This window comes from Callorhinchus milii, unplaced genomic scaffold (genome assembly GCF_018977255.1).
Source record: "Callorhinchus milii isolate IMCB2004 unplaced genomic scaffold, IMCB_Cmil_1.0 Scaffold3, whole genome shotgun sequence".
Classification (NCBI taxonomy): Eukaryota; Metazoa; Chordata; class Chondrichthyes; order Chimaeriformes; family Callorhinchidae; genus Callorhinchus; species Callorhinchus milii.
Genome location: NW_024704744.1, coordinates 75436179 through 75464155, shown reverse-complemented (window position 1 = coordinate 75464155; position 27977 = coordinate 75436179). Strand labels below are relative to the sequence as shown.

At 43.3% G+C, this 27977-nt stretch overlaps 2 protein-coding genes across 2 annotated transcripts; one reads left to right on the top strand and one right to left on the bottom strand.

Annotated features, from left to right (window-relative positions):
- Positions 1 to 42: 42 nt before the first annotated feature.
- On the bottom strand, positions 43 to 27968 carry sde2 (SDE2 telomere maintenance homolog (S. pombe)). The gene is made up of 7 exons (XM_007898287.2): positions 27818 to 27968; positions 23880 to 23997; positions 23222 to 23333; positions 22243 to 22412; positions 21468 to 21579; positions 18947 to 19316; positions 43 to 618 (listed from the first exon to the last, which is right to left on the bottom strand). The coding sequence occupies exons 1-7, from the start codon at positions 27917 to 27919 to the stop codon at positions 400 to 402; spliced, it is 1203 nt and encodes a 400-aa protein (XP_007896478.1). The 5' UTR covers positions 27920 to 27968; the 3' UTR covers positions 43 to 399.
- On the top strand, positions 10211 to 15010 carry lft1 (lefty1). Its single transcript, XM_007898286.2, has 4 exons — positions 10211 to 11059; positions 11670 to 11913; positions 13702 to 13938; positions 14617 to 15010. The coding sequence occupies exons 1-4, from the start codon at positions 10765 to 10767 to the stop codon at positions 14936 to 14938; spliced, it is 1098 nt and encodes a 365-aa protein (XP_007896477.1). The 5' UTR covers positions 10211 to 10764; the 3' UTR covers positions 14939 to 15010.
- Positions 27969 to 27977: the final 9 nt, after the last annotated feature.

Here is a 27977-nt window from a genome sequence, read left to right as displayed (position 1 = left end):
TGAAGATTTTCAACAACAAAAATTACAAATTGAACACATTTGAAAAAGTTTAAAAGTTTTTATTCATAAAAAGTCGAGGGACAGGGGACACTTTGGAGAGAGGCTCTGACTTACTTAGCTTCCTGATCTGTGTTACAGAGCTCACCGAAACCCCGTCACTAATAATAGCAGAGCCTACCACCGCCTGGCAGAGGACAGTTTTTACTTTTAAAAAAGAGACGTTTCTGACACCCGAGACTTCTAAACGGCAGCGAGGTTGCCCTTCAGAGAAGATTTTGAGAATAACAAATCAGAAAGATGATTTTTCCTCCTTTAAACCATGAATTAAATCAAAGGGGGAAAGATTTGAGGATCTTTAAACACTGTTATATGTCCAAGTCTCATCTCTCTCTGCCTCTCTCATCTTGGCTTCTTGCCTCTGGCTGCTTTGGCAAAAAGCGTTGGGTCGATTTCGTCCTTGGACATTCCTCGTACAGAGAAGAGCCTTTCTGCACGTTCCTGTAAGGTGCCTCCACACTTTAACCCCAGCCCCATCAGCTCAGTCTTCAACCTCTCCAGACCTAGGCTTTCAACTTCCCCGGCAGAGTCCAGCGTTCTCCAGTCCAATGGTTCTGGCTCCTAAAGGGAGGAATAAATACACATTCGTTAATGGTTAAAGCCTGTGGTGTTTGGGTGGGGAGAAAGGATGATACTACTGTTTTGAATGAGGATAACTTGGCTATTGCCACCTGGTCTTTCACTCGCTGAGTGGGGAATGTGGATTGGTAAGTGAAGGTTGTGTACTTATACTTAGTCTCCAGACCCTTTTTTTTAAGTCAGCTAATACACAAGGAAACCCAGCACCATGCTAAAGGTCTTGAAACCCGAGAATCCACACATGTACAACTGCAGTTTGTCGGGTAAGGAATGTGCACTACCCCCCAGGCAGCCTCGCCTACTCCCACAGTTTAAGCACAGTTTGGCAAGAGTTTGACGGCGCCAGAGTGTGTGTTGCAGTTATACGTTGGGGTACTGCTGGAATTTCACCACCTAAAACTACACATTTGCTATTACATTACCTATTACCCATTTCCTCTGACATGCTTTCAGCTGTTTGTCCAGTTGTCAAGACCTACTGTTAGGATTTTCATTTGCAGGGTTAACAAGTGCCAAGTGGGAACAATTCAGTTCTGTCTCTGTTCTGCTCCTCCAGGTCCTGCTAACACACCAGACTGGTTGGTCATCATCAACAGTGCCTCAGGACTGCTGGACTGCCTGGCTCAGGACTGCTGCAGACCATTGACTGGATTCCGATCCTGTACTGGGGAGAGTGTAGTAACCGTGTGCATTTGGCGGGTGAACAAGGCAGCCAATTTGCACACAGCCATGTCCCACAAACACCCATGAAGTGAGTGACCAATTATTTTCAGAAGTGAGCACTATTTGATAACTGACACATTACACACATTAGTAATGCACTATATAGTCATTATATAGAACAGGGAGGGCTAAGTTTCGGCCCTTGTGACTATTCTATGCATGTGTAATGCACCCTGCAAGTTGGCCATCCTCGATATAGAAATGCTTTTCAGGAATGCTTTCCATTGAAAATGGATATGAAAACTTGGCACATTTATTATTATTGATAATAATGCTTGAACTTGCCTATAAAATCAATGTCTCAAACCTTTTACAGGGAATCAACAATATAATAACCATTACATTTGATACAGCGCCTTTCATAGGAGGACGTTTCAAAGCCCTTCGCAGGATATGCTGTAAAGTGCAGGGGCTGTGCATTTAGTAGGCAAATTGTTGTAAAGTGGGGCTTGAACCTACAACCTTCTGCTCCTGAAGCAGGAACACTGCCAGGGTATTTGGGGGATTCCAAGAATAGGAAAACTGATGCAGAATGCAACTGCATCATTGCTCAAAGGCACAGCTCTATCTAGTGGGGAAATGGAGCAACCGCATTCCCCACTCAGCCAGTGAAAGACGAGGTGGCAAAGTAATCAGCACTGGAGCTCACACACAGCCAGCTGGTGTGAAAACAGAGGTTGCAGTGAAATAGTCACAGAAATTACGCCTCACCAAGCCTTCTGCTGGTGATAGCTACTCCATGAGAATGTGGCTTCCTGTAGGGTAGTGGCGGAATGCTTGCCGGGGATAATATTCCTTTCCCCCCCAAAAAAATGAATAAATAAATTTGGTCACTCAATCCATGTTTGTGGGACATTGCTGTGCACAATTGGCTGCTGTCTTTCGTCCACAAAATACAGTCACTACAATTTCCAATATATTCTGTGAAGCACTTTGTCTCTGGAACTCTCTCCCACAAAATAATAATAATCCTTGCATTTGATATAGCGCTTTTCACGTCTTCTTGACATCTCAAAGTGCTTCACAGAATATGCGGTAAAGTGAATTGACTGTATATTTGTGGGCGAAATGCGGCAGCCAATTGCACACAGCAGTGTCCCACAATCAGTCGTGGATTGAAAATGACCAATTTATTATTGTTTTGTTTTGGAGGGATTATTATTAGGCTCTGTGTGGAGTAAGGAAACTTGCCCAAGGTTTCACCCTGCCTGGAATTGAACTCAGGTGTCTCGCTTGCAAGGTGAGTGCTCTAACCACTGAGCTACAGGACTCCATGCTGTGGAAGCTGGATCCATTCACATTTTCAAGATTGAGGTGGATAGATATTTGTTAGGTTAGGGTATTAGAGATACGGGGAAAGGGTGGGTAATTGGACTTGAGGTACAGATCACCCATGATCTTATAAAATGGCAGAACAGGCTTGAGGGGATAAATGGCCTACTCCTTTTTCTATGTCTCAATGACATGATAAGGTGCTATACCAAATGCAAGGGTTATTATTTATCCCAATTATCTTCTTTCCCCATTCAGCCCCTTGAGCCTGTTCCAACGTTCTATTAGATCATGGCTGATCTGTACCTCAACTCCAATTACCCACCTTTGCCCCATATCCCTTTATACCTTGACCTAACAAAAATCTATCCAGTTCAGTCTTGAAAATTCGAATGGATCCAGCATCCACAGCTTTTGGGAGAGAATTCCAGATTTCCACTAACCTCTCTTGGTAGCTACCCTAGTAAATTCCTTTATCATTTTGAGCACTTCAATCAGATCACTCCTCAGCCTACTAAACCCAAGAGAAGTTTATGCAACCTGTCCTCATAATGTCCTCATAGTGACAAGCTTGTAACTAACTACCAAGCCCTTGAGTGATGACAGCATGGATCAACTGATACCTGAATTTGCCTGTTTGCAGTACTAGTGTATCATCTAAACTCATGGTCTTTTTGGTTTGTCTGTCACTTGACGGGATAGCAATTCCCTGTTTGAGACACTGACTGCTGTATTAAATGCAAGGATTACAATTTCTTATAAATAACAAGGCACCAAAGACATATCCAACTTCCTGCAAGATGGCTATGGGTTTCGCATCTGAGAAACACAATCTGAGCAAGCATAAACCATTCCCTTCATCACCATGCAACAACAAGTAATTACATTTCTATAGCGCCTTTCACATTGGGAGGTCATCCCAAGGGGCTAGATAGTCAAGGATTTCTAGTGGAGATGCAAAGGGTGGGTACAGAAAGGCTGAAGGTCTGGTCGCTGATGGTGGCGCAGGCAGGGTGGCGGTCATGGAACAGGTCTGAGTCGGCTGAGCGGAGGGAGCAGACAGGACTGTATGGTGTCCTTCTCCAAACTCAACAGAATTCCAGAGAGATATGGTTCCATTTGTCTGGATGAATTGTGATTCCCCCCACCCCCTGGACACTCTGCTCACTTAATCCCAGGCAGTTTCGGTGTAGGTTGGTAAAAGCCACGTGTATGTGTGTGTATGTGTATATGTATATGTGTGTGTGTGTGTGCGCACTATCAACAAATCTAAAGATTTTTTTTACTAAATATCCTTCATGTGATAGTTTCCTAATGTGATCAAGTAATCTTTTCTATTCAACTTCAGGATTTATAAAAAAAAGGTGATTAAGTGTGCCAGACGTGGAGGCGAATACACTAGCCCCTGTGCACACCTGAGGGCAGGCCGGGCCGGTAGACAACAACAACAAATTACATTTGTATAGCGCCTTGCACGTGAGGACGATGTCCCCAGGCGCATGACAAAATTGAACCCTACAGTCAGTCAGTCATTAATGCAGGAGTAATTGGTGCACATCTGATCAATGGCAAATACACAGAAGCTTAAAAAAAGTTTTAAAAAACTTGACAAACAAGGCTTTATGATTTATAAAAGCTGGTTAACCATGGCAACTGTGAGAAACTAGCCAGCGATCTGAAGAAAAGCTCCTGCAATAGCTCAACTGTGGTAATTTCAGAATTCACTGCATGTGTGCCATTTCTCTACCTATTTCCCCATTCTTCCCCTCTCCTCAAGGCTGTGCAGTGCATTAGCCAATTGGCTATGTTCCCATGTCTGAAGCAGACAGTGAGTGTTATCAGCAATGTTATCTGGCCTTCTGGGAATGCAGTGGATGGTTTTCCTGCAGCCCATTTTGGAAGTCTGGCACCAAGCAGTGAGGTGGGTTTCTGGTAAACAAGTAAAGCGGCTGCAGGGAGGGAGGGCTCTGGCTTACACTGACCTGTTGCTGAACACCCTGGAGGCAGTCAACTTCACAGTGGGCATGTCTATTTGCCAAAGCCCCTCAAGTAAGAACCTCACAGTGACTGGCACATCACAAGCTGTCCTGTAAAGGTCCTCCCACATGCTGAGACAGATGTCTGTCACCAACAGCTGATGAGGAAACTCGGAGGCTTGGGGCGACCGCTGCTGGAAGGCATTACCTGGAGTCTGGGTTTGTGCCTGAAATCTACCTTGATTGGTTTGCAGAGAGGTAAGCATCTGCTGCTCAAGCTTTGCACCTGCAGCTGGTGATACCATCGCTCAACGTACAGGGATGTGTGTCCGAGTTGTGGACAGGAAGATGAGGCCAATACTCTCACCCATTTCATGCTGAGCTGTGCTGTTCACCAGGAAGCTTGCAATGTTCCTGGCACCTGCCATCCAACTAGTGAGGCTTCAAACCTGCCAGGTGGGTCCATAGTACTTCAGGGCACTGCTGATGACAGACCAGTCTTGGTCATCAGCAGGACCTGGAAGGCCAGATCAGTCACTGGGGGCAGGGAATCCTCCCACTCCGCTCCTGTTAACCCTACAATCCAATGCCAGTGCTTTCAATGCCAGACAATGCTTTCAAAGGCAAGCTATGTGGTTTTAATTGGTTAAACACTTGCAGTTACCCCAACACACAGCCTGGGGTCCTCAAGCCTTGGCTCATGCCAGCGTGGGCATAATACTCTCTGTAATTAGGATGCATCCCTCCAGGGAAACAGTGTGCATTCCATTCTTAAACAGGAATTTCCATGTGTAGGTGGCATACATACATGGAACTGTTCATCTGCTTTGGATACTCAAGTGTGAGGATGGGTTGCTGCATGTGTCAGACACTCGCTCTGACTTTTCACAACTGACTGCATGCAGAGTCACTGTGAGATCAGACTTACTTGTCAAACTGTACCCAGTACAACTTTGCAACTCTTTTTAGCTGTAGTGGATGGATGAATACATCATTCAACGGCAAACTGTATAAACACCTGAGCAGCAAAGTATTAATTTCTAGAAGGAAAGATTAATTTTCTTTACAAACTGAAATTGATGAAAATGGCGAGGCCAAGGCACTGGGACATTGGTCGGAGTTCCTCTGAGCATTTCCAGCAGAAAAGCAGCCATTTTACCCCACAAGTTAGGTCAGGAGTCAATCTGTTACAGTAATCTAAATGGCTTCTCTTGAAGGGTAGACACACCCACAGTAATCCAGGCTTGACTGTGGATTCCATTTGTAACTTGAATGTTTGATATAGTGCCTTATCACTTCATTGAGACGTCGCTAAGCACTTCAGAATGTACTGTAAAGTGAATTTATTGTATATTTTGTGGGCAAAATGTAATTCTACAATGCTGAGGGGGGGAAAGAGAAATTGAATGACTTATTCAAATGTGTTCTAGTGTACTGAGAGAATAGGGGGAAAAGGGGGAACATAGCTGAAAAAAACAAGAACGAGTCACTGTGCACAACACTTGTGACATGTACCATGATGTGACAACACGTAAGCTGTAATTTGGGTCCATCTTGACTTGATATCACACATGCTGAAGCTCGTGTACAGTCCCACCCTTTCTCTAACAAAGACTAGGTAGAAAACGAGTGTTTTGCCCACAAAATAGTAGAGTTTTGTAGTGTAGTGGTTAGAGCACTCGCCTGGCAAGCGAGGCATTCGATTCCTGTACGGGGTGAAACCTTTCGCAAGTTTCCTTACTCCACATGCCTCTGTTCACCTGGCAGAAAGTAGGAACTTGATTGTTAGTCAATTGACGGATACTTTCCAGGTGGAATAATCCCTCCACCACCCGAAAAAAAATTTGGTCACTCAATCCATAACTGTTTGTGGGACATTGCTGCACGCAATTGGCTGCCAGATTTCACCCACAAAATACAGTCACTACAATTTACTGTATATTCTGTGAAGTGCTTTAAGAAGTCTTGAAGACGTAATAAGGTGCTATATCAAATGCAAGGATTATTATTATTATTAATTGCTTCTAGAAGCTGGTTCAACTCGAGAAAAAAAAGCAGCAGCAAAAAAGTGGCAATAGGTGACTTTTGTAAGCCGTGGCATCTCAGCTGCCAGAAGGCGTTTCAGTGCAAAAGGAAATAGGCTGTGTGAGCATCCCTCACATCACTGCCTCGTCTGGTCACAAGCTTTTCTATACGCTCTACATGGTAAACTCAAGTCAAGTTGGTGTTGGACTTGATGCTGTCTGTCTTGCAGTTCTCCACAAACATCAGTGCATTGCACAAACATCAGCATACCTTTCAAATGTGTATTCCGAAAGCTCGGATTTAAGGCAGCACAGCTCCTGGTAGCAGGAATGTGGATTGTGAGCTTTCACAGGCTGGCGATTATCTATTTGGATTGCAGAATTTACAAACAAACCTTTGTGGTGCAAAGACAAAAGTCACGCAGCTCCAATAACCGCCACCTCTATGTATGTGTAAGCACGCCTGAACTGATATTTGGGTTTTGGCTGGCTCAGTTTGCCAGGCAATTAAAAGGAACAGACTTTGTATAGTGCTGTTTAGAGAAAGTTTGTGTGAGCAGATTAGGATCTTGTTTATATGAATAGCCAACGCAATGTTGGTTCTGACAACATCTGACCCGTCAGTATTGATGTAACAAATTACGTGCTTTTTAATGTTTCAGCCAATTCGATGGGAAAGCAATCTGACCAGATTCACAGCTTGCACCGTCTCACAATGCAGTACGCCAGGTGCTTTTACTGAAGGGGCGGTCTATCACTATACAGTCACTCCACTCCACAGTAAAATCCTGTAAAGTGACATCTTGACGATCTACTAAAATGCTATACCAAATGCAAGGATTGGTATTACATTATTACTGACCCAATATTTAAACCTGACAATCAAAGGGACATTTGTAATCCTCTCCAGAGCACCTGCTTTTCATTCAGCACTCACTCTGGAGTGAAGAGCTGCGCCAACTTGGAGTTGGGTCTCCGAAGAATGTAAGTCAGGAAAACTGCCTGTTCCAGATACCCAGTTGCCTCCAGACATCCCAATTGCCCATTAGGTGTGCGTGCTGGAGTTTCACCATCTAAAATCCAATCCTACAGTCTTTAATGCAGGAGGTGTACAGGCCATTTAGCTTGCTATTGTAAACACTGCCCTGCAAAATGCCCACTGCTTGGGCTACGATCACAATACCCATTAGGGCTTTGGTTTGCAATAGGAGTGAAGCGAGAATAATTGATCCCAGGGTTTATCATAAATAATAATAATAATCCTTGCATTTGATGTAGCGCCATATCACATCTTCGAGTCACCTCAAAGCGCTTCACAGAATGCACTGTAAAGTGAATTAACTGTATATCTTGTGGGCAAAACACAGCAGCCAATTGCACACAGCAGTGTCCCACAACAGTTGCGGATTGAGTGACCAATTATTATTATTGTTTTATTACCCCCGGAAAAGCAATCTGCCAATCGACTAACATCCGGGTTCCTATTTATTGCTAGGTAAACAGAGACATGTGGAGTAAGGAACCTTGCCCAACATTTCACTCTGACTGGGAATCGGACACAGGTCCTCTCGCTTGCGAGACGAGTGCTCTCACCACTAAGCTACAGGACTCCACAAGTAAATAAGATAAAATAAGGCCACAACACTCCACTTCATAAAGAATGCATGATACACGTACAATACAGAGGCTGTACCAAAAAACAGGTACTTAATTTTACAATAATAAAATCCCATAGTTCTTTGAAATGTCTTCCTGACACAAAAGTCACTATGTCAAATGTAAGGATTATTTTTACTAAATCCACCATGTGAGAGTTTCCTCATGTGAATTACAGTAACCTTTTCTGTTCAACTTCAGGATTTTAAAAAGTAACATCACAGAAAAGAAAGGTGATTAAACGTGCCAGACATGGAGAGGGAATACACTAGACCCTGTGCACACCCGAGGTCAGGCCAGTAGACAAAATCCAACCCTACATTCAGTCAGTCATTAATTCAGTACGGGCCATTAATGGATATAATGAGACAGACTGCGGGACAATGGGCTACGTGCTGAATTCTGATCAATGTCAAATACACAGAAACTTAAAAACAAGTTTAAAAACCTGACAACTGCGAGAAACTAGCCAGTGACCTGAAGAAGCACCTGCAAAAACTAATCTATGTTTTTTTATTTCATTTCTCTGCCTATTTTTCCCACTCCCATCTCGCTCCTGAAGTTGCACTGTTAGTCAAGTGGCAATATTGCCACGCCTGAATCAGACAGTGAGCTATATCAGCCTGCTGTCCTTGGAATAGGGGTCGGGGGGGGTTTGGGGAAAGAGCAAGCAGAATCTGCCCTCACTACATTTACACACTTCGAGCAGGGGGCACTGACTATGACCATGCAAATCTGGTGCATGCACTGACATACTGATACACACAATCCTTTTCGGTTTTGTTTTGGCTTTTATTTGGTCATTACCAGCAGTAACAGAGACCCGGAGATGCACAAATCAACTCTGTTCCTGAAATTCTATGTTATTGGAAATGTGTGTTTGTACAAACATCGTATCATCCTGTCCTGGAGTCCAGTAGTGTATTGGTTGGAGCACTCACCTCGCAAGCGAGAGGACCTGTGTTCGATTTTACCTAGCAGTAAGTAGGAACCTGGTTGTTAGTCGATTTGGAAGATCACTTTTCCGGATAAAAATCCCTTCAATTTTTTAAAAATAATAATTTGGTCACTCAATCCGTGATTGTTCGAACACTGCTGCCGCGTTTCACCCACAAAATGTACAGCTATTCTGTGAAGCTCTTTGAGACATCTCGAAGACGTGATTAGGGGCTATATCAAATGCAAGGATTATTACATTATTATCATCATCATCATCGTGATATTAACGCAACAAGACTCTGACCACAGTTTCACTACTGAATAAATAAATAATAAAAAATAAAAACCTGGGAAACCCTGGGAGATTGGACGGACTCGTCAAATTTTACCCAGTGTAACTTTGTAAGATGATAATAATCCTTACATCTGATATAGCGCTTTTCACGTGTTCTAGACATCTCAAAGCGATTCGCAGAATATACTGTAAAGTGAATTGACTGTGTATTTGTGGGCGAAACGCAGCAGCCAATTGTGCACAGCAGTGTCCCACAAACAGTCGTGGATTAAGTAACCAAATTATTATTGGTTTTTTTAAAGGGATTATCATGCCTGGAAAAGTGATCTGCCAATCACCTAACAACCAGGTTTCTACTTACTGCTAGGTAAACAGAGCGATGTGGAGTAAGGAAACTTGCCCAACATTTTGCCCTGCTGGGAATAGAACCCAGGTCTGTCGCTTGCGAGGCGCATGCTCTACGCTGAGCTACAGATGTAGTGGATTGCCAAATAAATCACTTGAGCAGTAAAAGTTTTAATTTACAGAAGGAAAGCGCTATCAAGTAGGATTAATCAAAATGGTGATTTAGGAAAACGGCAAGCAGTGACCACAACACATACACGACAAATCAAATGGCTGTGCCGAAAATTTCTAAACTTACTTATAAAGCAAGAGCCTTAAACCTGAAAGGGTCCAACACTCTCCCAAAATACAGTGGATTAGAATTTAAATGGATTTTGTTATGTAGCTAATCTGCACCAGCAAGTCCCATAAACAATGAAATGAGCAGCAAATTAATTTGAATGTGGGGGCATATTTGGGTAAGGAAGGGAATAAAAGACAGGATAACTCCCTGAAAAAATAGGTTTCTGTGAGGGGGGATTTGGGGGAAGCTTTAAATGCACCTGAATCACAAGGGAGACTAGACTAGAACAGGGGAGGAACAATATGTGGTATGTACACAAAGAGGGCTCAGTGTTTACCATCAACTTCACACAGACTGGCCTTTGGTAAATATTTAATGCCTCTTTCATTTAGCTCGTTTCCCAAGTTAGTTTGCAATTTCCACAGAAGGTGGAAGTCATCAATCAAGCCAACGGCTGAGACCTGATGGGAGTGGACAGCCTTTGATGTCTGCTCTCTATATAATGTGTTGTGTCTGGAGTGTAGACCCAGGGCAGCTTTTACCTGCTGGAGTTTGTCTGTAACCAGCACTTCTTCCAGACATAGAAAGACCTTGTTACAAAATTCCCTCAAAACAATGGCTAATAGCATCCATGGTTGGACTACCATGTTATTGGGCTTTGTCATATGTGCCGTTTGGGCTATTCCTGCAGATGCCACGTCCCATGATGATATTAAATATGCCATGCTTCGGACACTGGGATTAAAAGAGATTCCAAAGATTGAGAAGAGAGACCTGGAGAAGATGGTCATTCCGGCTCATGTGAGGAACAGATATATCTCCATGCTGCACCTTCACAAAGACAAGGAGAGGAAACGCAGAGCGCTGCCCAGCCTGGCTGGCATTTTACGGGGGGTTTCCGGCAATGCAGGTAAATAACTATTTCAATTCACTGCATTACTTATAACAACTATCCTTGCATTTGATATAGCAAATTTCACATCTGGAGGAAGCCCTGAAAGCACTTCACAGAATTACTGTAAGACTGTGTATTCTGTAGCCAAATACAGCAGCTAATTTTTGCATCTTGCAAATACCCACAAAGTGAGCAACCAATTTTATCCGGGGGAGTTGCTGGCCAGGACACCAGGATCTCTTTACGTTTTTCTGATACAGCGGTGGGATCTTTACATCCACCTGACCAGGACTTCAGTTTACTATGAGATAATAGGTATAGCATCACAGCACAAATTTACAACCTGAGTATAAAGTATTTCTCTCCTCTTTCATCTCCTAAAATTATGCTAAATGGGACAAAAACACTTTATTCAGAAGGATACGTTTCATTTCATTTCTGACCCCAACAGTGATTTTTAACAAAGTGACTGTTGCATTGAAAATGTTTTATTTTCATTCTATAATAATCTTAAATGCCAATAACTCAGAACCTCTGCTATTCAGCAGTTATTTTAAGGAAAGCTGTAAATTTAAAGCTGTGGAATGAGGTGTAATTGACGGTTTGCATTCTTCCCCTTTCACAGACACGACGGGGGAAGTGCTCTACTCTGACCCCACCAGACAGAGGCTGGTTTTTGATATGAAGGGTCTGATCCCCAAGAACAGCGAGGTGACCATGGCGGAGCTCAAGCTCTTCAAGAAAGGCGTCCACAAGGGAGACCTGCCCCTGAGGAAACATCACCGACCTGTCCACAACGCCAGAGTCAGTGTGTATTGGGTCAAAAGCCTCCCTGATGGCACCAACAGGACCTCGCTCATCGACTCCAGGTAACAGAGGGAATCTTTTAGTTTATATTTATCTGGGGGTTAAGCTGAACCGCCTACTCCGTCCGCACGGAGAGAAGTTCATGTAACTAGAGGATTGGTGAAAAAAGGAGAGAATGGTGACTGCATCGCAGGTAAACGCAAAGCAAAAGGCGCCCGGGAAAAATGTCTCTTCAATTAAAAAAGGAAATCATCTGTTTATAGCCTGCGTTAATGGTGCATTTCCTCATTTAATGTAAGCTTATAAGTCCTGCTCTAAAGAAGGGAGAAGATAAATTAATTGGCTTTGCATCACAAAGCTGGGTGTGAATTAACAAGACATTCTTCAGGGATCTGGTAAAATCTCATTCCTGTCTGTCTGGGACCATTACAATAGGATTTGGGTTTCTATTGCTGGTTTACATTAAGGGCTGTTCAAAACAGCACAAATTGTTTATATGCCTTCACTGACCATTTCCCTCCTCTTCCTCCACCCCCACTTTACTCCATTTCAATACACTTTACAATATATTCTGCGAAGCGCTTTGAGACGTCTCAACATCGTGATAAGGCGCTAAATCAAATGCAAGGTTTATTACACAATCTCATTACAATCTACAGCTCTAAGTAACTTTGACATTACTGACTGCAGACAGAGTTGAATTTTAGAACTTTAAAAAACATGAACAAAAGATTACAAAGCGATAAACGAACAACAGGCCTCAACTAAAACGATTTGCCCCACAGAAATGCAGATCCCTTCAGAAACACAAAACCAGCCACAACCATCAGTGTGCACGTCCAAAAAGCAGGATTTGTTGTGCATATTACAAAATGGTTAGATAGGTATCTTTGCTAAACGAACTCCAGTCTTGTTTCACAATTGTGGTCAGGATCAGGTAGTTTTGATATTATATACAAACATGATCAAAATGTTTTTTTAACAATAAAAAATCCCTACATTTGGTATAGCACCGTTCACTTCAGGAATATGTCTCAGTGTTTCACATGACATACTGTATAGTGACTATGTGTTTTGTAGGCAAACGCAGCAGCCAGTTTGCACATAGCAACGTCCCTCAAACAGCAGTGAAATGAACTAATTTCATTCTCTAATGTGTCTCTCAAATTTCCTTTTGAATTTGCAAGCAAACCGCATTTTTTTTTGCTTTCAGACATATGTGACTTTAGCCCTTCTCCTGCTGCCTCGACTTTTTATTGCAAGTGCAACTTTTTTTTAAAAAATGTGTATACATTATATATGTGGAGTCCTGTAGCTCAGTGGTTAGAGCACTCGCTTTGCAAGTGAGAGACCTGAGTTCAATTCCAGGCAGAGGGCGAAACCTTGGGCAAGTTTCCTTACTCCACACACCTAATAATAATCCCTCAAAAAACCAATAATAAAATTGGTCATTTTCAATCTACGACTGTTTGTGGGACATTGCTGTGCGCAATTGGCTGCCGCGTTCGCCCACAAATATACAGTCAATTCACTTTACAGTATATTCTGTGAAGCGCTTTGGGACGTCCTCCCGACGTGAAAAGCGCTATATCAAATGCAAGGATTATTATTATTATTATTATTATAAAATCACATGAGGGCATATCTATTTACCCCAGTTCCTCTGAAGGTGGCATACTTTCAGGTGCGTGGCAGCAGTCATCCAGTCACTGTGCTGAACAACGATTCTCACTCTCTTAACAGATCGACTTATTTTACCATCACAAATTTGTGGAAATCAAACTTGGGGCTTGCCTGTAGGGCTCACCCATATGCTGGATTATCAATGAACCATTTGTTTTGATTCACAGATTGGTTCCAATCCTCTATTCTGGGTGGAAAAGTTTGGACGTCACCCAGGCCGTGCATTACTGGATGAAGAACGCGAACACGCCCATGTACCTGGAGATCTGGGTGGAAGCGGAGAGAGTGGGCAGCTATGCAGCTGAAGTGGCCAAACACGTGCATTTTGGCACCCAGGGCCCAGCTGACAAAATCATCGGCAAACCCGAATTGGTTCTGTACACCCTCAACCTTGAAGAATATGGGTAAGTTTTCACTGCGATTCCAGGGCACACGCTCACAGTCAAGTGAGATCATTCACTGACCCCTCTCACACACAAAGTCATTTCTCCACTAATATTATGCACTGAATACAGTGCATTTTATTGAAATGTATCAGAAAATCAAGTATCAGAAAATAGCCTTCCCCCTCCTCCTCCAAAAAGGAAAATAAATTCAGTTTTTTTTATAAACTTTTAAAATTTTTGGCCAGAGTGGTGAATAAGCATGAAATCAGATTTTTCCGATTGAAAGATTATTATGTTCCACACCCTACATTCCTCCAGAATCTATTCAACAACGACAAATGCAAAAAAAATGCAAATGCTAGTTTTTCTCAGTGAGGGTCAATAATACTCAAGCTGCTCCCTTAAGTGATAACTAGCAGATTGCTTTCCCTCCAAAAGAACAAACAAAAAAAATGTGGTCACTCAATCCACGACTGTTTGTGGGACACTGCTGTGCGCAATTGGCTGCCGTGTTTTGTGCACAAATACACAGTCCATTCAATTTACAGTATATTCTGTGAAGCACTTTGAGACATCTCAATGACTTGATAAGGCACTATATCACATGCAGGGAATATTATAATTATATCTTACAGTACAAGCTTGTACAGGTGCCCATCGTCCTTTACTTATCCTGCTAATGCTCTTTATTTAAAGTGGAGCCGGTGACTGCAGAGTGAAGAAAAGCGGGATGTGCTGCCGTCAGGAGCACTTCATTAACTTCAGGGAGCTGACGTGGACTCAGTACTGGATCATCGAGCCGCCTGGCTACCAGGCCTTCCGCTGCGCAGGGAGCTGCAAACAGCCCACCTGGCCCTTCCACTACGGGGAGAGGAGCTGTGCTGTGCTGGAGAGCGTCTCACTCCCCATCATGTACCTGGTGAAGAAGGGAGATTACACCGAGGTGGAAGTGGCCGAGTTTCCGAGCATGATCGTTGAAAAATGTGGCTGCGTTATGGACAACGCTTCAGTCATGTGACAGCAACTCCCAAGTGCAATATTACAGCTACGCATTCGAACCTTTTGGAAGAGCAACATTTACGAGCACTTAATGTAAAATAATTAAATGTATATTTTTACAGGTTCTATTACTTTTTATTTCAAACAGTAGCTGATAAATAAATTTAGTAACTTATAGTTACCAGAAATGTGTTTGCCTTTTTTTTAAAACTCCATTCCACACCAGACAGTGATTCTCCCACTCACAAAAACCATCAGACAACATCACTGAAGATTCCACCAGTTTATGACTACACTATTAATTCTCCAGGTATAGTTTCTAATGCTTTGGCATATATTTTCTCTGAAATTCCTGTTACCATTATAGAACTTGCTCTACTAATTTTAAGAGTTAGATTTCTCCATTGCACTCCTCATGAGCCTCCACTCTCAAAGATCTGACATCTGCCAGACATCCATGTTTCAATCTAGTACTGGAGGGTGACTATATCCTGTGGGCTCCAGAAGAGAAAGGGAAAATAATAGAAAAACCTATCAATTTGTTGGTCGTTCATTAGTTTGTTGGTTCGTTCATTAACACATCCCGTGCATTTGGATGGCATTTATGGTCACTTTTTAAGTGATGTCTGGAGTGTTAATTTAACATGACCCTGCTAAAATCGTCTGACATCTCAAGCATGCCATCCCTGTGTTAAGTAGTACTGTAGTGTCCGGGACAAACCTCACATTCCACATCTATAGAAACCAGACTTGGGTACAACATCTATTGGGGCTCAGTAAACAGTAGTTGGTTTGCACACAGCAAGTCTGATATACATCTCAGGAAAGCGAATCATCACAAAACTCTTTCACCATCCCTTTGGACGATGTAGAATTCTCTGAATTCCATCTGCATAGTTCTTCCCTCTGATCAGTAACAACTTGCAATAACATAGATCCCATCACATAATAATAATCCTTGCATTTGATATAGCACCTTATCACGTTGTCGAGATGTCTCAAAGCGCACGCAGGATAACATCTCAGAACGCACATATTGTACGAAATGTTTGATCTGTATACCTGATACTCTGTGCCCTTTGATAAAGTGCCATGAAATCTTTAACATCCCATGTACTGGGAGATAAGGCCTTGATTTAATGGTCATCTGCAGTACAGAATATCCAATAAATCGCACTCAGTGCTGCAATGGTGTGTCAGCCTAGCTTATGAGCTCAAGCTTGGTGCAGAGTTTGAATTCACAACCTTCTGCTCCAGCATCAAGAGTTGCACTAAACTAACACTGTATGTGATCTGTGGGATGTGATTTAGATTGAAACTGCCACACTGCACACAGCTCACTTACAACATTGGGATCAAATTTGTAATATCACAAGTCAGCCTGGCTCAGTGGGTAACATTCACGGTTGTGGGTTCAATACCCACATCAGGACTTAGAACTCACATTGGCAGTCTAATGCAGTACGGGAGGGTTTCTGCATTGTTGGCGGTGTCGTCCTTCGGATGAGTTAATCTGAGGACCCGCCTATGCCTGGGCAGATGAACTTTAAAGATCCAATGGTACTAGTCGAAAAGAGAAGGGAGATTCTCGTCGTTCTGATCGACAATCACCCAATAAAATTGGTCATTCACTTCACACCTGTTTTGTGAGGCATTGCTGTGTCCAATTGTGCCGCCGCATTTGCCAACAAATACAGAGTCACTCCATTTCACAGTAATTCCTGTGAAGCGCTTTGAGACTTCCTTCGAACAGGATAAGGCACTATATCAAACGCAAGGATTATTATTATTATGATTACACTTTAAATCGTATGTAGGCTTTGAGACATCTTCCCGAAGTGAAAAGCACCATTTCAAATGTTAGGAATATTGTAATCATAAAAATTCTGCTTTATTTAATGAACATGCTTCCTATTGAGTTGAGCCTGAATATCATTGGATGCCCATTGCATTTATTAAGGGAGGAAAGTAATCTCTCCAGGTTTATTTGTGGGATATTGAAATAATTCAGATGATGTCAGGCCTGAGAGAAAGATCAGAAAAGCAGGTTTGGGGACTTGACAATGATCCTTGCTAATGTGGGATTCAAGATGGCGCAGCCAGAGCTTTGCAACTAGGCTTGGGCACTGCGATCATTCAGGGGGCAAGGGAGAAACGAAAGAAAAACCATAGAACCATACAAATTTCCAGCACAGAAGGTCATTTGTCATATCATGTCTGTGCTGGCTCTTTTTTTCAATCCTTTAAATAAAGAATGGAAGTTTTTAAAAAGAGTATTACAATGAAGACCCCATCGTTCATTAAGAGTTATCTATTCAGTACACATGGATATAAACAGCACCTCTCACAGCTTTTCAAACTTTTCACAGCTTTGCAAGTGAGAGACCTGAGTTCAATTCCAGGCAGAGGACGAAATCTTGGGCAAGTTTCCTTACTCCACACAGAGCCTAATAATAATCCCTCCAAAACCAAAAAACAATAAATTGGTCATTTTCAATCTACGACTGTTTGTGGGACATTGCTGTGCGCAATTGGCTGCCGCGTTCGCTCACAAATATAGTCAATTCACTTTACAGTGTGTTCTGTGAAGCGCTTTGGGACGTCCTCCCGACGTGAAAAGCGCTATATCATATGCAAGGATTATTATTATTTATTATTTTCAGCAAGTGTTCCCTGTATTTAAAGAATGAAAGATGAAAAATCAATTGTCATTTCTCCCCTTGGAATTGCCATGTTAAACTTACTGTAGGAAGATGACCATGGAAAATCTCAGTTGGGAGACCAGTTGGCTTTATATATTATATCATAATAATAATCCCTCCAAAACAATAATAAATTGGTTATTTTCAATCCCCGACTGTCTGTGGGACACTGCTGTGCGCAATTGGCTGCTGCGTTTCGCCTAAAAATATACGATCAATTCATTTTACAATATATTCTGTGAAGTGCTTTGAGACATCTAGAAGAGTGTGTGTGGGTATCCATACGAATCAAATGCAAGGATTATTATTATTATTATGTGTATATATATAATCCTTGCATTTGATATAGCATCTTATTACGTTTTCGAGACATCTCAAAGCACTTCCCTGAATATACTGTAATTGATTGCATATTTTGTGGGCGAAACGCAGCAGCCAATTGCGCATAAATAGTCATGGATTGAGTGACCAACTTATTATTATTTTTTGAAAGAATATTACCCAGGGAAAAGCGATCCGCCAATCGACTAACAACCGGGTTCCTACTTACTGCTAAGTAAACAGGCGTGTGGAGTAAAGAAACTTGCCCAACGTTTCACCCTGCTGGGAATTGAACCCAGGTCTCTCACTTGCGAGGCGAGTGTTCTAACCACTGAGCTACAGAACTATATATATATTATACATAAACACACACATATACATTTTATATATATACACACACACACATACGCAAAATCACACTAGCTGTACCTGTTGCAGCTATGCTTGAAATCAGTTTCATTCAATCGGTCTTCTCTCTTTCGTCTGCCATTTTTATTTGTCCTTGAAAGATCATGCAAAACTCTGCAGCCCACATCCTCTCCCGCACTAGGCTCCGCGACCCTATCAGCCCCATCCTTGCCCAACTCCACCGGCTTCCCATCACACAGAGGATACAGTTCAAGATCCTGGTCCTCACCTTCAAAGCCCTCTACAGTCTTGCTCCCCCCTATGTCTCCGACCTCCTAACCCCCCACCGCCCTGTTCGCTCCCTCTGCTCAGCGGGCTCCGGCTGCTTCACGTGCCCCGCCTCGCTCGCCCCACTATTGGCGGGCGGGCCTTCCGCCACTCTGCCCCACTCTCTGGAACTCCATCCTGCAGTCCCTCCGCCTCGCCCCCTATCTCACCACCTTCATTACCCACCTCAAGCCCCTCCGCTTCGACCATGATTTGATAAAGCAACTTCCTCTAGATTTTGTGGCTTAGCTACAATAAACACAGATGTTTGCATCTTGAAATAAAATTTTGGGAACAACTTGAAAGAAAGATTTAAAAAAAGGACTTACTGAGCTCTTTGGCGAGTTGGCATTTTCTTGTGCATCTTCCTTCTCGTTACTCTCGCTTCTTTCTGGACTTTCTTTAATGTGCTCTCTAGTTTCAAGTTGGTTTCCGGTCTGTGAACACGAGGCTTCTGCTTGTCCTTTGCCACTTGGTTCTGGTTGTGCTGCTGGGTCCTCTTTCTCCTCTTCCCCCGCTGGCAGCCACGAGCTCCCGCTAGGGCCAGCACACTCTTTTGTGTCATCCCTGGTCCCGTTGTCCAGCCCGCCTGGCTCCACACAGCTCCCGGAGCTGGACGACGATTCATCTGTGGAGCTGCTGTCTCCTGTTTGCTCCTCATCAGAATTCCCAGAATCGTCCAAGTCTTCCAATCCCATCCTTCAAAAAAATGACACATTTTGGATATTTATTCTTTACAGTGTACAAAAGGGGCCCACTTAAATAACCTCGCTAGTGCAGTCGGCTTGTTCAAGGCAATGTGGGAAAGGAAAACTGCAGACACTATTAGTCAACAAGTAAATCAGCTGCTGTGAATTCTATAAAATAAGCCACTGAAACCTACAAATTAATAATGACAAACAGCGCCAACTACTGTCCTTGAATGGGAGCAAACCATCAGAGCACTTTTATAAAGAATGGAACTGTCATTAAATAAAACTTGCATGAGTCTTATCATTATAAATCGTATAATCGCCTAAATCCTACATTCATCCAAGTCCCATTCAGTTTCCTATCAAAACTAGTTAGATTTATTTGCACTACACATATTACTTGTAACGCCATTCCCCTACACTCCATTACCCCCATACTTACCGGCTGCTTTGAATCGCGGGAAGTGACGTTCTGACTTGACACATGCGCACCTACCGGCTAATTGCATTGAATTGCAGGAAACATAGTCTTAATCCGTCACCACATTAGCACTTACCGACTGCATTGATGAGCTACTGCTTGTGCACTTACCAGCTGCATTAAATTACGATTGCATAGGATAGATTATTGATTAAATCAGATTTTTTTACAATTTATACAGTCTGCCTGCAACTCTGACTTTAAGTAAGTCATATTAAATGCTAAGGTCCCTACTGATAAGACTTGAGTTTTACTGCATTTAATTTTGGATGGTACTACTATCTTTCCGGGCAGCGGGAAACAAAGGAGGCCACTGTAAAAGTGTCAGGTAAAATGTATCTGAAAAGCACTTGAACAAGGATCAGGAAACGGGAAGCTTTGACGTGAGAAGGCACCTGATAAAACTGCAATTAAATACTGTAAAGCTAGACATACAGAAGCCAGTTGGATAAAAAGATTCAAAAAGCTGATCATAGCTCAAACATGTGAGAAATTGTGATTTATAGATCAGATTTTATACCAATTTATTTTCAGTCCAAATATTAGCAATGATATTTATATTTGGTATAGCACCTTTCATGTCAGAAGGACGTCTCAAAGCACTTCACAGGATACCCTGTAAAGTATAGTGACTGTATATTTTGTGGGCGAACGTGGCAGCCAATTTGTGCACAACAATGTCCCACAAACAGCCCTGAAGTGAATGACCATGTGCTACTAAATGAACCAGGTTGACACATAAACATATTTTTAAAAATCTCTGTTAAGAATTATTCAATAGTGTCTGTATTTTTGCCAATGTTCTCCAAAGTACTTTCCTAAGTGGCTGGTTTGTACTTGAGTACTGTGCACTCCACCCAAACAGTCAGTCTTCACCTGTAAGCCTGAAAAGCATGAGCATGGCATTAGAACATGGAGGGCATCACAAGATCACCCATCCAGCTTGTGTGAAATGGAGTTGCGATGCTGGCAAGATCTTTTTACTTTATGTTTGCTCGTCAGCTTATGAGATGACCTACGGGATTTCCCCATATGAGACTTTGAGGTGAAGAGGCAAGTGGGATCCAGGCAAGTACAACAGGAGAGACAGAAAAAGAGACACATACTGATATACATTAAAGATCCCATGGCACTACTTTCTCCTGGTGCCCTGCCAACGATCCCCCAAAATAAATAAAAGAGGTCATTCATTTCATGGCTGTTTGTGGGACAATATTGTGTGTAACTTGGCTGCTACATTTGCTCACAAAAACACAGTCACTCCATCTGATAGTGTATCCTGTGAAGCATTTTCTCACTTCCTTACAGCACATAGGACAGGTTGCATACCCCCTGCAGCCTTGGGGCTAAAAGCAATTCAGCACAGATCAACGATCAAACCCAGATCTGTGTGACTTGCTGCTGCTCTGAGACAGGCCATCAGAGGGAGCCCTGACTCTCTCTGTGTAGTTGCTCCCACCCCTTTGTTGGGTCTTCCTGCATCGTCTGCTGTTGGTTGACTGCTTTCACTGTCTGGGCTCGGAAACAAAAATGTAGCTGCTGGGACCAAGTACTGAGGGGCAAGCCAATAGGAATCAGCAACCTTAGGATCAGTGGAATAAATAGAAATGAAGGAAGGGAGCGGGAGGGAGTATCAGGAAGTGACAGCACAAAGTTGGGAACGGGACTCTTACTTACCAAAGGCATTTCCTCTTGCCTCCCTTCGCCTCTCTCTTTGAAGCAGAATGTGGTCGCTTTCGAAGAGCTCCACCCTCAGCTGATACAACATCGGATGACGATGCTTGTAAACCTTTTTTTTAAAAAAGCCAATGAATTAAGAGGAAAGGGGAAAGCTTGTGTGCACACTATAACTAACACAACTGAGAACGTCTTAAATTTTTAATCCAGTGGTGGCCAAAATAATCAAAGAAATAATAAAATAGCATAGATTTGCCATCTATCAAGAAATATTCAAGCAAGAAATGTTTATTTTGTTGGCCAACCAAACAGGGTGGCCTCCACTGTTCCAATCCATCCCTTGGCTTTGGATTCAGAATTATTGAAACACCCCTTTCATTTTACTTTAATTATAATAATAATAATCCTTGCATTTATCATGTCGTTAAAATGTCTCAAAGTCCTACACAGGATTTACTGTGAAATGCAGTGACTGTGTAGTTTTTGGAGACAAACACAACAGCTAAATTGTGCACAGCACAGAAGTCAATTTGCATGGCAGTCAGTTTGTGCACAGTCACACAAACAACCAATTGACCAATTTTATCTGAGGATTGTTGGCCAGGACACTGCCTCCGGAAAGTGTACCACCAATCGACTAACAACCGGGTGTATTAAGTAAGAAAACCTGCCTAAGATTTTGTCCGCCTGGGAATTGAATCCAGGTTCTCTCGCTTGCAAGACGAGTGCTATAACCACTACGCTATAGGACTAATCTCTGGTTTTGTAGCTGTACCTTTAATCACAGAGTCCTCCAGGCGCTCAGATATCTCGTCCAGCTGTTGCTCGTACTGCGGGTCAGTGAAATAGTGCTTCGGCTCAGCAAGTTTGCGTTGCAGCCTCTCCAGGCGCTTTTGTTCCTTTTCTGCTTCCCGTTCTGCCTGCTTCTTTATCCATTCAGCCATACTGCACACAATACGTAAATAAGAGAAAAACAAATCACTGTTCACCTGCTTCAGTTTAGTTACCGCACATCACCAAGCAATTTGCATCTTGAGTTATACTTCCTCAGATGCAGTATTAATAATAAGAATAACCCTTGCATTTGGTGGGCAAAACACTGCAGCCAATTGCACACAGCAGTGTCCCACAAAGAGTCGTGGATTGAGTAACCAAATTTTATTTATTCATTTATTTATTTTTGAAGGGATTAATACTTCCGGAAAGCAATCCGCCAATTGACTAACAACCGGGTTCCTACTTGCTGCTAGGTAAACAGAGGCATGTGGAGTAAGCAAATTTGATTAAGGTTTCAAACCACCCAGGGAACTGAATCCGGGTCCAATCGCTTGTGAGGCAATCGCACTAACCGCTACACTACAGGACTCAACAGATGGCAATCTTGAACTGAATCCGCTGGAGGACAGGGAGCCTGGGAAAGACGGGGAGCCCCGGGGGAAGCCACCACCGATTACCTGCCGCCAACCGGAACAATATCTTTTCCCCCATCCTTTGTATCCACCTTTCTGAGGTACTCCATCCAAACCACCACATTTCCCCCCCTTCACCACCAATGGCTTCTCGACCAATTTTCCATCTGGCAACTAAAACATGTTCTGCAAATCTAAACAACATTCACAGAACTGCCTTTATCTACACTTTCAGCTATTACTCCAAAAAAACTATTCATGCCAAAAAAAACTCTTGTAGACTAGAGCAAAGTGATGGGTTTCCACACTTAGCTGACCAAAACTAAAAAGTTTGAACCGTCTTACGCTTTTTCATGGTTGACATCACGGAGTCGTCTTCCACTTAAATCACGACAAGCCTCCCGGTTTGTGGTTTTTTCGATCTGTGCTCCGAGAGCACGAAGCATTGACCCAAACCCTGTGTTGGGGTGACACAAAATTTACATTACAATGGAACATTTCTTTTCTCTGCAATCCAGTAGAATTACATAGAATATTACAGCACAGAAACAGGCCACTTGGCTCAACTGGTCCATGCTCCAGTTTATATGCCACCCAACCTTCCACCCCTCATAATCCACTCTACCACGGCTCTCTATTCGCTCAGAAGCATAACGTAAAACAAACTAATGAGTACACAGCTTGGGATAAATAATAAAATAATTATCCTTGATTTGATTCACGGTTCCCACTTTGTGGCTTTTACGATTTGTATGAAAAGGGATCAAGACAAAAGGAAAATAAACTCTTCCGATTAGACTTAAATAACAGAACGAGAGATAATAATAACAGTAATCCTTAAATTTGATATTGCACCTTTTACATTGTGAGGAAGTGTCAAGGTTTTCACAGGATATACTGCAAAGTGTATTTTGTGGATAAACATTGCCTTTTCAATTTCCTTTCAAAATCTTGCATACGCTGGGCTCACAATTCAAGGAGTGAATAGATGTTTGAACCTTACCTCCTTTCCCTCCGCAGAGTCTAGTTTCCAGACTGTAAATCCCTCCACAATGTAGCTCCCCATTTTCACTGACCAGTTTCCCATTATATGTCAGGTAAGTATCGTCAATGGGTAAACCCTGCATTGGGAAAATTAAAATAAAATTAAATGACGTCTGTTGATTTTATCAAGTGCTGCTATGGTGGGCAAGGAATAAGTGGTTATGAAGAGACCAAGACAGCAAAAGAAAAAGGGGGTGTAAATCACAAAAGTACCAAAAAAAAATTAAATGCAAAGAAAGTAAAATTGATCAAATCAACCCAGAAAGCCTATAAACCCAAAGCACTATCAAGGGACAAGCTTTCAGCCACTCTGTTCCTGCTCTCTGGAACACACTGCTTGTTTCCTCCCTCTCCACTCCAAAACCCAACTGAAAACCTCTCTCTTTGTCTGTGCTTGGGCTACCTCTCTCAACCCCAAATCGAGCTCCCAATCCATCTCTGTAAAACGCTTTGAGACATTCTCCTAGCTGAATGGCAGCGTACAGGTGCAAACTGATCTTGCTGTTTAGGCAAGCTGTGAAGAGGGGCGGAGAACACTGAAGCGTTATGAACACCTGAGGCAGCATAGTGCTGTCTCAGCACTTTAGAGGAAACTCCTGAGATCAAGTGAAGTGGTACCATCATGCTGAAGCAGTCTATAATTTTTTCAAAAAAATAAGATAAATGCTTGAAAAGCAGAAATATTAAAGGATACTGGGACCAAGTAGGGCAGTGGGATAAGACTGAGTGGCTTAGTGGAGCAAAATAACAGCACACACTAGGATTCTGCTACTGAATGGGTGGCACCTTAATCCTCATACAGAACCCTACATTTTTTTTTAATTTGGATTTTTCTGCAGTATCTGAATCCAGGCCTTGGCTGTGCTTGGTGCCTGCACAGTGCAACCAACAAGATGGAACCAGGCACTACAAAAACAAACCATTTAAACAGGGGACTGTAGAACTGTACAGTACTGTACAAAATAATCTACACATTAGATATAGTCAACACATCTATATCATTTTACAGTCTCAAAACACCTCAGGGATAATTGTTGTGAAGTGTAGCGTCTATTTGTAAGCAAACACAGCAGCCAATTTGTGCACGGCAATGTCCTATAAATAGTCACAAAGTAAATAATTAATTTATCTGGAGAATTGTTAACCAGGACATCGGAGAAACCAGGACATCAATTTTACTTTTTTCCAATATTGCCATGGGACCTTTAACATCTACCCTTACAGAAGACATCATCTCTGACAATGTATTGCGTCCCTAATACTGGAGTGTCACCATGAGCCTTTTGACCCAGCGGTGAGTGCATGACCGACTGAGCCAAGCAGACACAATCTTGGAGGAGGAAGAATTATAGCTGGAATCAAAAATTTAATTTGTAGCATAGTTTACCAAGTATAATGAATACTGCCTGTGTTGCTTCATAATTAAATATCAAACCACATCCTTTCATGTACAATGGCCAACTATCATTATCAACTATCAATAATCTCCCAAATAAAATTGGGCACCAACTGTGGCTGTTTGTAGGACATTGCTGTGCGCAACTGTCTGCCAAGTTTCGCCTACAAAATACAGTCAATCCACTTCACAGTATATCCCTTGAAGAGCTTTGAGTGTCAATGACATAAGGCGCTGGATCAAATGCAAGGAATATTTTTTATTATTAACTACAAATACACAACCAATACACTTCACAATAAAATCCTGTGAAGCTCTTTATGACATCTCAGTGGTACAATAATAATATTATAATTATTATTATAAGGCGCAGCATCAACTGCAGTGGCAATTTTTTTGTGGGGGGGCGGGGAAGCGGGGTCTCCTGGGAGTTGAACTGGCTCTGAAGAGACAACAAAATTACATTTGTAAAGCACCTTTCACATCGGGAGAACATTCCAAAGTGCTGGACCGACAGGGTTATGGACCCCACCTGGGGGTCGGGGTGCAGGAGGGGAGGGGGGGGAAACAGGGAGATTGAAAGCACGGTCGAAGAGGAAGGTATTGATATGGGTCTTGAAGGTGGTGAGGGAGGGTTCAAGGTGGAGGGACTGCGGGATGGAGTTCCAGAGGGTGGGGGCAGAGTGGCAGAAGGCCCGCCCGCCAATAATAATAATCCTTGCATTTGATATAGCGCTTTTCACGTCGGGAGGACGTCCCAAAGCGCTTCACAGAACAATGTAAAGTGAATTGACTGTATATTTGTGGGCGAACGCGGCAGCCAATTGCGCACAGCAATGTCCCACAAACAGTCGTAGATTGAAAATGACCAATTTATTGGATTATTATTAGGCTCTGTGTGGAGTAAGGAAACTTGCCCAAGGTTTTGCCCTCTGTCTGGAATTAAACTCAGGTCTCTCATTTGCAAAGCGAGTGCTCTAACCACTGAGCTACAGGACTCCACAATAGTGGGGCGAGTGAGGCAGGGGACGTGAAGGAGGCCGGAGCCCACTGAGCGGAGGGAGCAAGCAGGATGCTAGGGGGTTAGGAAGTCGCAGAGGTAGGGGGGGAGCAAGACCATAGAGGGCTTTGAAGGTGAGGACCAGCATCTTGAACTGTATCCTCTGTGTGATGGGAAGCCAGTGGAATTGGGCAAGGATGGGGGTGATAGGGTCACGGAGCCTAGTGCGGGAGAGGACACGGGCTGCAGAGTTCTGGATGATCCAGAGGAGGTGGGGAGGCCAACAAGCAATAAGTTTGCATAGTCGAGCCTCAATGTAATGAAAGCATGTATGAGGGTTTCGCCGGCCTGTGGTGTAAAAAGTGGCGGAGGACATGCGTGCCAATGAAATGTTGGAATCAAGCCAGCTCTCTGTGATGGTCTCTCGTCTGGTTCCTGAGCCAGGCACATCCGCAGTATCCCAGGGCACTGCTGATGACAGCACAACCAGCCTGGCTCATCGGCAGGGCTTGGAAGGGCAGACCAGTCACTGGGAGTCATCTCACTCAGTTCCTGCTAACCTTGCAAGCCAAAGCCCTAATGGATAGGCTGGTCCTAGCTGGACAAGCAGCAGGAAAGTTTGCCAAACAGTGCTATTGATAGCAAGCTATGTATGCAGTTTTATGATAATAATCCCTACATTTGATTTAACGCCTTATCACATCGTTGAGAAGTCTCAAGGCGCTTCACGGGATACATTGTAAAGTGAATTGACTGAACGTTTTTGAGCAAAACATGGCAGTCAATTGTGCACAACAACAACAAAAAGAAACTGCATTTATATCACACCTCTGCGTCCGGGAGCGACACCAATGTCCTACACTCGTTGTGCATTGAGTGACCAAATTATTTAGTTTTAAAAAGGGTCTTAGCTGGTTGAACTCCAGCTGCTAATCCCTCAACGCACACGCTGGGCTCCCCCAAACCAGTGTCGTTACAGCATATCCTGTGAAGCGCTTTGAGACGTCTCAGCGTCTCTTTCTGTGGCGTCCTGGAGCTCAGCGGTCGGAGCACACGCGCTTTGCAAGCGAGAGACCTGGGTTCGACTCCCGGCGGGGCGAACACCTTGGGCAAGTTTCCTGACTCCACACGCCCTGACAACAACCCCTTGATATAAAAAAAATAAATAAAATCGGCCGTTTCAATCCACGACTGCTTGTGGGACGCCGCTGTGCGCGATGGGGCTGCCGCGTTTCGCCCACAAATGTACAGTCAGTTCGCTTCACGGCACGTTCGGCGAAGCGCCGTGAGACGCCTCGAAGATGTGAAAAGCGCTGTATCAAATGCGAGGATTATTATTATTATTATTATTATTATTAGCGTTTGAAAGCGTCACGTAAAATGGAGGCGGCGGCGGCTGCTGCTGCTGCTCAGGAAAACGACCTAAAGCCTTGGGCCTAAGCAACAACAATGTGTATCTGTGTCTATAGAGAGACGGGGGAGGGGGGGGGGAGACACTAACCTGGTCCTCGCAGCACCGCCGCTTGAGGTGAAGGCCGCTGGAGCCTGGGGGTACAGTTAGGGCCTGGAGCCGGCGGCGCCCACTCCTCACCAACAGCTCCATCTCGAGCGGCGCCGTCAAAGCCCGCGGACCCTTTACGTCACCGCGCCGCGAGGGCGCG